The sequence below is a fragment of the Uloborus diversus genome, chromosome 3 (genome assembly GCF_026930045.1).
Source record: "Uloborus diversus isolate 005 chromosome 3, Udiv.v.3.1, whole genome shotgun sequence".
NCBI lineage: Eukaryota > Metazoa > Arthropoda > Arachnida > Araneae > Uloboridae > Uloborus > Uloborus diversus.
Genome location: NC_072733.1, coordinates 185110403 through 185122786, shown reverse-complemented (window position 1 = coordinate 185122786; position 12384 = coordinate 185110403). Strand labels below are relative to the sequence as shown.

Below are 12384 nucleotides of genomic sequence, written 5' to 3'. Positions count from 1 at the left end.
GAAAAATACGCAAGGCACAAAAAAAAAAAAAAACACACACACACAGTACGTATAACAGTATGTATACTATGTACACCCTGTTTTTTTCTGCTTTTGAATTTAGTTTGAAAGGCAGTTGAAAAATGATTTTACAAACCAGAATTTGAGTAATAACTAGTGCATATAATAAAAATTTCCTTCCCCTTCCCTATAAGCATCGAACTATAGCCGCTATAGTAAATGAGCCAAGTTGCCCCGACATTTTTGGTTCCTACTCCTTGCCTATACGTATTCAAGATGCATCCAAAAAAAGACAGGTTGTTTCAGATTTTTGAAATCAAACAAAGGTATATAAATTATTTAAGATAATTTCTTTTCAAGTTGAATTATATGCAAAAGAATATGCTTGGTGCATATATTTAAAATACAAAGCAGTGAACAACCAGTACGAATTTGCAGGAATAATTTCGTAACGCTTTTTGGTTTTGCACCTGAAATAATGCAAAAACTAAAAATACATAGTTTAAAAATGCTGCACATTTGCGAGCCTATTTTAGCAAATAAGCAGTATTTTTTGGTGAAACAGTTAATAGAGCTTATCAACCGGACTTAGGTTTAAAAAGGACTACAAATCTTACTTTTAATTGAATCGCAAAAAATAATTATTATTTGCACTTTTTCCCAAGCTCGTGATCCAGCATGTTAACTATGACATGCGTTTCAAAACACATAACTATACCGCTGAATCTTTTTTCCTCAAGGTCTTAACTTGGCTTCTATCTGATGACGCATTGAAATAGACCATGTGAAGTTTACTTGAAAGCATTTTATGAAGTTGAAATCATCGATTGTGAATTGCAATAAATTGTTAAAAACGTCTCGTATTCGAAAGATAAATGCGAATGTGAGCGGTCATCTCAAATGGCGTAAAACGGATTCAGGTTTATTTTTAGAATCCTCGTGAAACCAAAACGTTTCCTCAAAGCTTTGGCAAATGATGTGGCTTCTAAATAAGCAATTCGTTATGTTAATCTCGGAAGCATTGTAAAAACCAATGTACTTTCTAAAAACTGAGCCTTTTGCTGCTTAATTCCTCAAAAATGCATGAAAATGTGCATAATTAAAAAAAAAAACTGTTTTGGGAAATAAGCTACAATAAAATCATAACTTATATTAAATTACAAGTTTTAAATAGTCATGCGTCATTATACACACACACATAAACCTTTTTTTTTTTTTTTTTTTTGTGACCGTGCAAATATTTATATCCGAAATTGTAATTGTTTGTCTTTGGTGTTTTAAAAATCTTTCCCTGCTTTGGTCGCCAAGTAACTTAAATTCGTTCCCGTTTTAATTTCCGTTAAGCGTCAATACATTAAAAGAATTTTTGAAACATGCACGTAATCATCAATATACATCCCGTCCCATACCTATTTATTTGAAGTACCTGATAGCAAAAGGGTGTAAGAGCTAAAATAAAAACATTGAAGATGACTAGTGCAAACGGTAGCAGAAACACTTTCAATCAAAGCTTTTACCTACCTAGGCTTAGAAATTTTCATGCGTTTTGCTCAAAACTGAAAAGTCTTTTGCTTCTCACTGTCTCATTCTCTCATTTGAGCTTCAGAAACAGAAAAAAAAAGCAAACACCAACTATTGCGATTATAACGCCAAACTTGCGACCTTCCAATAAGATTTTTGGAATGAAATTTAAATTTCATGGGCAGCATGGTTTTTATAGGAGCCCTAAATCAATTGCTGATCGAGCTGACAGAATTGATGCCCTTATTTTCGTGTTTGCTGAGACTTGCTACTACTTTATTAAGTCAGTAAAATCTCCTTTTTTTCTTTACTAGGAAGGGTTCCGGCGTTCTTCTCACTTGATCCTAAGTTCTTCCAATTCTTTTCGTAAAGTGTTCAACAATTGTGGGTGTGACACTGTGAGTTACGCATATTCGCATGGTGGAAATTCGGCAGTCTTGTCTGCATCAGCTGTCGACTAAGCTTGGTACAACAGCCACAGCTATGAAGGAACTTGATTGGTTGTTCATTTTTCTTGGCATACATTTTAGCCTTGACTTGTCTAGGCCATTTTGATCAGCTTATCCATGATCGCTCACTATGTAAAAAACCTTGTCACCAACAGCTGCTTCAAATTCAGGTACGGAATGAATTTCGTTGTTGAAGCCATTATAAATGCGCGAGTACTCAGTTGCGAAATTATTATATTTTTCCAATGTCATTCGTTTCAGGGTGTCTTTTTTATGGCATTTCTTTTTTTCTGACATATTTTGTTGCTCGATTTGTTATTTTCGTTTTTGTTGTGAGGTGTAAAGTGTCTCTTTTCTGGTATTCCGTATTCATGATTTGTATAAATTCTGCATGGATGTTTCGATGAAAATTAATGACGTAAATATGTTATGTTCTGAAGTAGTTGTAATTCAAATCTGATGTTTGTTTTTTTAATATTTAGAAAAATTACCGAAATATTGAAATGCGGTTGTGAAAGTGAAGTCAGATATTAAAAACCATTACAAATCCAAGTGCCTTGCCACGAAGCTGCACACAACAAATGCAGATAAATCGCGAGGAAATATGCGAATGACTTAAAAGTAAACTTCTTATGAGCAAGTAAAAAAAGGGAAAATGTGGATTAAATAATATTTATTTAATTCAATTTTTCATCCATGTTTTTAGGCATATTTCTGAGTTTTTAAATTGTTCAAGCTTTTCACTCATTTATTTGTGTTCGTATACATCAGTAATTTTTGCAATTTAAAATTTTTTATGAAAGATTTGCTGTTCATCTTACTTCTCAGGTTGTATTAAGTTTTTCGTTATAATTATTGCATACCTATATCGTCAATTATTTTGTATGCAAGCTATGTGTGTACATAATCAGACATAAGATAATTGAAGCTAAAGCATAATACAATCTGAGTAAGTTGAACTGAAATTTAAATGAAAATTTCTAAATTATTGCAAAAATGATTACTGCTGATTTTTTAATAACAGTTATGAATTATTGGAAGTCGAATGTGGAAAAAAGAATTTCTGTAACTCATTAATTGGAAGTTATTTTTAAGTATTTTAATTGATAATTTAACATTTTGTATGGTTTATTGATATATGAAATGAACTATAGGAGGCTCCACCCCTCCGGCAAGTGACAATTTATTATTTGTAATGCTTTTACAAATAATGTGCTGCTGAATGCCCTAGATATTTCGCCCCTTATCTTCGATCCTTAAGGTTTAGGGGGTTCTGTATCCAGCGGTACTAGTATTGACCTAGTAGACATTGCCAGTCCGGAGGAAGTAGGATTACAGACGCACATACGTACAGACAGACACGCACAGGTTTTAATGGTATAGATAACTTAAAACTAAACTCAGTTCGTATAGTTTTATGCAGTCGTAAATTTTTACTGTAATACCTAATTTTTGTTATGTGAACGATTTTTTGTGCATATCTCAGTCAACATTCAGCATTTATTTTATTTTTTTTCACGTAAGTACAATATGTGAGACTAAGTTATGAGTTGCAATTAAGTTCTGGTTTTTGAAATCTTCAATTTAATGACACATTCGATATGGCTATTAAATTTCCTATGTTTTATGTATTGAATTTTTCGATACACCTCTGGTTCCTTGATGCACATTTTCTGTAACTAGTATATACATTTTATTCATGTCAATTTAAAACGCTCATATTTCTTTAAATCATAACGTTTCCCATCCATTTGAAGCGAAATAAAAACCTTTTATCAGTTAATACTATCGCAAAAAATAATTGCGTTGTCCTACGCATCACTGTACGGTCTATGAACTTTATCTTGTGGGGTCAGCTCAATTCCTACTAGAATTTTCTTTGCTTTTCAAGTTCCTTTATGTGGGTGTCACTACATTTCATCATCCCGGTAGCTTGTTTTCCCTTACCACACTCCGCAAATGTCGGAAATGCTTGTCATCTTTGTCCTTTATGAGTAATACAGGTATACTTCTGCTTTGAAGTGAAACTGGTTAGGAGCCTCTCCACATCCCTTCTTTATTTTGTCTCTTTTCGGATGGAATATTTCTTCTAGTAATTACTCTTGAACCTCAGGAAAGATGTATTAAAAACTAGTGCCTTACTTTCGAAATTTCGGCGTGTTATGTGTTTGAAATTTTAATTCCTTTTTTTGTGCCTGAAAATATGTAACATTTTGTTACATGGAAATAAATTGCTAGTTTTCTTTATTTTGTTGAATTTGGTAAAATCTAAAATTATCCGCTCAAACATAGATCAACTCATGGTAGATTTGTACGTGGAAGGCTTTTGTTTATCCTTTCGTACTTTCTTTATTGTTGTTATTATTTTGAATTTGTAGTAATACCTCCCTCTTTCTTAAAATCAAAATGAATCGGAAGTGATGTGAAATCTTATCTAGTTTTTAAAATTACTAATAAAAGCAAAAATACAATCGGCGCAAAGTATAATACGTTATTGAACGGAATATTAAATATAGTTGCTTGTCTTTCGAGTGATAAAAGTTAAACCAGAAACTGGGATTTTTTTTTTCCCTTTTACCCCTTCAGTCGGAATTATGAAATGCTTAATCAAGTATGTTTTTACTTGATGGACAGTGTTCTACGGTAAAGAGCATCTTATAGACAAAATTTCAAGTTTCTAGGTAAAAATTAGAAGAGTAATAATATGTACAATATTCCGGACATACATTTTTTAAATACATATTTAAGGTGAAAAATCGAAGATACGTCAAACAACCTTCATTGTAAAATGTTCATCGAGCAATATTAAAACGTAATATAAACATTTGATATGATCAATAAAAGATTATATTTTTTTAAAAAATATCAGACAAGAAACCTCGCTTTTGCGACGAGAACACGTGGTTGGAAAAATGAGTCGTTCTCAATCTCCCAGCCGCTATTTGTTTGTGTTGTCAATCCCTAAACAAAAGAATTCTTGCACGGATAATAGGGAGCAGAATGTGTAGAGTCGAACACAAAAAAAAAAATCAATTATTAAATGATCAGCAGCTGTTTAAAGCTTACGTCCGCTATACCGGACACCAGGTCTGAAGGGGTAAAGATGAGAAAGATTCTTAAGGATGGATAACTTAGTTTTCTGATCATTATTGGACTCTGTTTTGATGCTTGATATTAAAACATTTCATGTTTTTAATTTAGAAACACCGATTTGTTAAAAAAAAAAATAATATTCAAAAGTCGCTGTGATGACATTTTGAGTACAAGTTTCTAAATAATTTAGAAACTTTCTATAACAAAGCTCACTTATTGTGTTTGTTATTCCTCTTATCCAAGAGCCACAATTACGTATTTTTATTGTATCAGAAAAAAAGATTCACTTATAGGGATTTAAAACTAACAGCTGATAAGAAAAAGCTTCTTTTATACGACTTTCTCTTAGTACCACCACAACGGGCGCTAACAATATCTATTCAAGGCGTGGATGGCTATGAATATAAGATTGTGACTTTATACTTTCATAGTTTAAGTAATAAGAGAATTTAGAAGTTATAATCCATAAACAATCCAATCAGTAACTAATCGAGTGCCACATTCTTTAAAGAAATGTGTCGACAAGAAGCCAGTGAAAAATAAATACATCATCTTTATAATTTGGGGCATTGCATTTAATGATAGTTGCAACGAATAGTCAAAATAGTTACTTAAAGTTCCCTGGAACCACCCTCAGAAACCTTCACGACCTCCATTGCCTCAACTTAATCCAGTAGCTAAATGAGGATTTGGTTCATTTGATGGGACTTAATGCTTTCCATTAATACTTTCAAATGGTTCTCAACCATTAATCTCCTTTGAATTATTTTCTTATCAGTAATGAGATCAACATCATGAAGACATTACAATTAACGATTCTTAATGCAATGAACTTGAGAAGATTCTTTCTGTGCTTTTCCGATTTCGCATCTCAGCTTTTCCTGCTGACCTTTTTAGAAGAACCCAATTAACCGAGCTAAAAGAGCTTAAAGCAATAAATGAAAACAAGATCGGTCTCGCTGTTCAAGTCAGCTGTTAGGGCTTCAAAGAATATTAGACTTGCAGATCAAAGTAGGTTGGGATTTGCGAAAGATTTTGTTCAACTGGTTACCATACCTATCTGTTGTAATAGTTGTTGAAAAGGGTTTCCTTTTGGTCTCTCATGATTGTGTTTTGCATATAAATGGCCTATTCAAGATGGACGCCGGTTTAAACGTACCACATGGAATATCTGACACACTTAGTGGATTTCATGAATTGCGTAAAGAACTATGTATCTCTTGAATATAAACGCTGCTAAGTGGTTAGTTTATGTGGACATTCTAGTTTTTATTGGTAAAATCATAAAATGGTTTGAGTTTTACTTTTTCTCATTTAAAGCTTAAAAATACAGAGTTTTTATAAAGGAACTTCAAAAATATGTTTCTACTAAACTTTAAAACCTCCAAGATGATAAAAGCTTGATGATTTTAATAAACGAATGTATTGTGAGGAAAATATACACGAATCAAAAGAGTTAAAAATTATGATTTATTTTTATTTTAAATATTTCCTGTGCATCTTTAATTTCATCTTTTTTACTTTTATTATGCTTTTTAATGTGTTTAAAAAAAAAGATTAACCAAATGGTTTATGCATCTCTCTCGTTTATTTTCTGGTTCATCGAATTGCTTCTTGAAATGGCTTGAGTCGGAAAGTTAATATTAAATAATTAAAAAAAAAACCATTTTATAAGTTTCATTCTTTATTTATATGTAATTCAAAAGTTCTTAAAATTCATAAAATATAGATACAAATTACATTATTTGCATTGCAATTAAATAAGATAGCACAAAAAACTGCTTGTTGATTTCAAAATTTGAAATCACATGAACTTCTGTGGTTATAATACAATACTACCTCTATTAGTATATTTTCCTGACCAACGTATCAAACGTTTCAGCTAATAGGTTCCATAATTCAGCCATAGCGAGTTTAAAAAAACGATGATATCTCGCCTACAACCCTGCCCAAAACAGTCCAGGTCTCACCTGGGCCAATGCCCTTTGAATCTTCCCATGCTTGATGGAGTGCACGCCTTTTGAAAGTGTGGGCGAGAACTCCTCTTAGATAAAGCACCAGTGAAGCCGATTCATTTTACCTAACTTTTCTCATTTCCTCTTTTATTTGAATCCATTGTTCTGCGAAATTCAAGGCTATGCTGCTGCACTGATTGGAGTCGGACCGTGGAAGCTAAGGAAGTAGAAGTAAATTCGGTTTACTCTTGAAAAGACATCAAAAGTTTTCGAAGTTTAACAATACCTTGACATGGAAATAAATAACAGAAAAGCATTGGTTGAAGGTGTTTTTAGCATGAAAGTAAAATCAAGCTTACTATCCTGTCGGACACCTTGCTGTAAAAAAATGAACAAGTTTACGATACGAAGTTAAATCTTTTAGTGGGAAAATTCTTTAAAAAATAAATATTTAAGGACTAGTAGTGTATATATGAGGCAGTGAGAAGCAAAGGGATGTAAGTGGACATTTTCAAGTTTTGAGTAAAATGCGTTTAAAGATAAAACTCCTATGTAGGCTTTCATTGAATTTTTTTTTTCTAAGTCATGCTATACAGCAGCAACTACCAGGGCTACTAGTACCTTCTTTTGCCCCAAGACAGAGTAGAGGTTCACCTACCATGTGTACTGGTTATCTCCAAATTTTTAATTTTGCCACTTACATCCCTTTGCTTCTCACTGCCTCGTATGTTCTTGAATTCAAATTTTAAAATCCTTTTTCTGTGAAAAACGAAAAGAAAGCAGATCTTAATCGGTTTCAAGTTTTTAAAAAAAATCTACAACTCAAATAAAGGAAATATAACGCGGGTTTTGTTCATTTAATTAAAATATACACAAAATGTATGATAGCATAAATCACATTTGAAATTTGTGCTAAAGTATTGAGACAATAATAGAACAAAAGCTGTATCAGAAACGTAAATAATTCTTTTAATCAAAAACCAAATAAAGCGTTCCACCAGGGAATTATCGGAAGGATGGAAATGTTTTCATATTTTGAATTTCTATCGACGACTCTAAAATAAAACTAATTTTTTTAAGGTGGAAAAAGCTTAAATTTGTGCAAATTTTATTTTTAATGTTGGGATGCTTATCGTTCAATGCGAGAAATAGATGTTAGAAAAATAAATAAATGAAACATAATGAAATTACAAGATTTGAGATGTAGGAAATTTTCCTTCCATAAACCAGAGATAGCATCTTTGATAGAAGTGCGTAATGAAAGATTTTTTGCTCTTCAAATAGTGGTGTAGTGATAGGGGTACGCCATTCCCTGAAATATTTGGTGCATTGCTTAAAAAGGAATACAAATTTACTGTGAATTAATTTAAACAATATGTTTGTTTTTATTCTGATTTTCAAATCAACGCTGGATGAGTAATCTAAATTGACGATTTTTGGCCTTTCAAAAATCTGGAAACCGTGATTACATAAAAAAGTACGTTCCCGCATTTTTTTTTATTTTTTTTTTACTAAAATGCACTTTTGCACCGCCGACAGGCGAGCCTTTTGAATAGTGCTAAAAGTATGCGAGCTGATAGAATTGTTATTTCTGTTCTAAATAACTTTTGTAAGGACTTACTACATGCGGTGATTTATTATCGTGTCCGTATTGACGAATTTATGCAAAAAGTTAAAATGTTTTTTAAGAAATCGAATTTTAGAAATACGCTTTGAGATGGACAGTCTCATTGATCGAACGATCTTGACCCTGTGCAAAACACAAACTAGCATACCAACATACAGGCATATACCATGCAGAAATACATATTCTGCTTGACATTTGGTATAGATACCTCATCAAATAAGATTTTGTCAGTGCTTGATTGTAATGTACAATGAAATCCGGTTACAACGAATACGAATACAACAAAATCCGTTTCTACGACATTTTCAATCTCGATTTAATTTCCATTACATTGCTTGATTTCTATTACAACGAATTTCCCCGTTACAGCGAACAAAATTTACTGTCCCTTCAATTTCGTTGTAACGAGATTTCACTGTAAATACGTAAGCAATGATCTGCTAAATCGATAATTGCGTTTCAAATAGATGAGCTTACTCTACTCCGATTTATTTCACGCTTTTGAGGAAAGCATTTAAATGCATTGTTTAATCAGCATTTCAAATGAATGATCTGAGGTAAAAGTTGCTAATCTTTAATCATTATTGAATCATTTACTGATCTTTCAAGTTGTAACAACAAACACATTTGTCATTGCTTAACTTAGTGTCAAACCAAAATGTCAAACAAAATGTCATGAGATACGCCTGAAGTATTTCACTTTCTTTATTGGTAAGAAGCTTTTTTTCCCTTCTGAAATTACCTTTCATTCTGCTAGTTTTGATTTCTTTTAGCAAAATATTCGCATTTTTCTTACGATATGCAAAGGAATTTGAAATGTTTTCAAACAGTTTGACGCAGATATAATTTTATTTTATTAAATAACGTGACCAATTTATGCAGTTGGGAACTTGGTGGTAGACTTGAATTTTATTTTACTCTTCAAAAATTTATGTATTAAAAAAGAAATAAGTTTTATTTTTTATACTTTTAATTAATTGCATATTGTCCTCACAGTTGAACAAATTTAAGTATCTTTGCTCTCAGCACAGTGTATCTGTAGTGTTGCATGACGTTGGTCCTTCGTTATAATTTTGTTTCTTATGTTGGTACACGAATCTCCTAAACTGACTCCATTCTTACAGCTACTATACTGCGCTCTTTAACGAGTAATGCGTATCACCAATATATGGATGCCTCACTTACCAAATCGATTAACTCCATAAAACAAAAAGTCGAGAAAAGTTATGAAGAAGATGGTGTTATCCATAGGAGTGAATGGGCCCTTGTGCTACATTTTCTGCCATCACATGGTCGGAAATGTACTGAACCAAAACTTTGTATAAATTCTAATACTAAGCATTGATAAAGCACTATTAAAGCAGAAATGAGGATTTTAAAGTGAAGTTTATCGATTTGGCAATTGAGGCATCCATATATGTATATTATTTATTTATGTTGGGTTTTCTGTCTAAATGTTTATTTCATAATTCATACCCATTTAGTAAATGATTTTGTTTAAATCCTCGAAAAAAATTTTTTTTTTTATATAATATATATTATAATAACTTAGTGTATAATGTTTATAACTGCATTGTAAGTCTAGTTCATTTTCTTGTTCTTTCATCTAGTACGAACAAAGATCCTAACTTGACTTTTAATGCAATGTCCTGAAATATTTCAAGAAAACATTGGAGCCACGCCTTTCTTATTAGAGTGGAGCGGAATTTGAACGGTATACAATACACGGTATACATCCACCATACGATTATTGACTTTCGGTTTCGGACAAATCTACTTAAAAACCGATTACAAATAAGAGAAATAAAGGTTGCTAAAATCAAACAAGTTTTTTTAGCGCAGCTTTTTTTTTTTTTTTTAATTTCGCAAGCGACGTGTGAATAATTGATTCTTGCAGTTTGCCGAGTGCCGGCAATAGGGGTGGGGGGGGGGACAGATTTTGATTGCCACAGGAAAACTTTATGAGAATGTTCTTGTTTACTACCATTTTTATTATGTTTTGATGTTTGAGCAATAGCTATTGCTCATTGGAAAACACACCAACAACCCCATTAAATGACAAGTTACCTTAGATTTTAGCCACTATCAAAGCGTGAACTTGAACTTCTTTTTTTTTTCATGCAATGAGCTAATTTTAAACTGAGTAATTATTAATTGTTGAAATTATCAAGAATGTTTTGCAATTAGTTAAAGGTATGACGTGGGTTTTCAGCGATTCACTACGGAAATCCTTATTTATTTCTAAAAGCTCTTGGAGATTTGTTATTGCGACTGGTATCAATGTGTGGTGTTTTGATGAGATAAATTAAGAATATTCCTTTTTATGTTAGCTATTATTTCGCATCGGATGTTCCAATTAGTCTTGCCTTGGTGTCATGTTTTCATTAATTTCGTGAATGACGGTAGATGATGTTTTTCCTTTTAAAGCAAAGGTAATCAATCTATAGAAATTAGTATTTTCCTTATTTTAGCTGTAAACATAATGTTACTCATCTGATTGAATCATTGCTATGTTTCACCTCGTGGTCTTTAAGGATTGCGTTTTCTTCCTTCTTTAGTTAAAGAGGAAGTTTTCTGGGACTTATTAATGTTGATTTTTAAGACATGGAATAAATCAATCTGTATGCCGAGGAATGTTAGGAGCGTGCGATTGTTGGTTTTGTTTTTGATAATATTTTTTTTTTCTTTTGAGCAATGACGAATTGCTTATTATGTTCACTTGACTGTAGTTGGTGTTCCTTTGATTTTCAGATTACCATGACGACGAGAATAAGTCTAGTTCGTTGTTTTTAATATTTATTTTGAAAGACTAAGTTTCGTCTTCATGGTTACAAATCATTGCGTTCATTCAAGACTTAACTCAAGCAGATTTTGCATAAAAAACGGGGGGGGGGGAATGTAAAACACCGATATAGAGAGCAGAAAAACTTCATATGAAACAACGAAATGCTTACATACTTTGTTTCTAAAAGCCATGGTGTCGGGCAATTGCCTCCTCCTGCTTTGCTAATTTCAAGTAACGAAGTGTGCAGAAGTAAAATATTACATTTAACCACTTTTCTGCTATTTGACCACAAATCTCTTATTGACCCTTTCTCCATAAAATGTTCCAATTTTTTATAATTATTTATTTATTTTTCGATAAGAATTACAAATTGTTTCAGCTAAGATTTTATGTATATTTAATACACACTTATATATGAACAACTTTGCTTGATAGTTTTTCTGCAACTGCAATGGAATAAACATGTGCACCATGTTGACATTCGAGCTGCAGAGGAAACAACCTAAATTAAAGCAAGTTATTCATCATTATAAAGTCATTTTAAAGTAGTAAATGCAATGCACGTTTGCTATCATTCTTCTCGATTCAATGAGCTTTGGCGACTTTCTAATGGCTTAAAGCTATGACGATCGCCCTCACTACAACTTTAGTCATTTTGTTATACCATGCTCAAAAGGTGTGTGGGAAAAAAGAGCATGTACCTTTTTTTTAGAATGTTACTACAAGTTTCGCTTAAGTAGATAGTATAATCTGAGACATGGTGTTGCACAACCTGCGTTAATGCGACTTCCTCTTTCGTTTATTTCACTTTTTTTATTCCTCTCTAAATCTTAAAGCAAATAACTGAGCTTATCTCACCTTGAGTTGAATTTCACCACGTTGTCTCACACCCATTGGCGATAAGTTGCTTCTTAATGATATTTGTGTATTTGTTTTGTTCCGCCACATTTTGGC

The 12384-nt window shown here is 32.3% G+C and overlaps 1 protein-coding gene across 4 annotated transcripts in view; it reads left to right on the top strand.

Moving 5' to 3' along the window:
* The window catches only part of LOC129219327 (MOB kinase activator-like 2), a 456395-nt gene that overhangs the window by 365685 nt on the left and 78326 nt on the right, over positions 1–12384 (top strand). The window contains exon 1 of one of the 4 annotated variants that reach the window (XM_054853681.1): positions 2029–2140. The exons of the other annotated variants lie outside the window; for them this stretch is intronic. Coding sequence (XP_054709656.1) covers positions 2088–2140 — 53 coding nt within the window. The 5' untranslated portion in view covers positions 2029–2087. Of the gene's footprint in view, positions 1–2028; positions 2141–12384 lie in introns of those variants that run through there. 4 annotated transcript variants of the gene reach the window in all.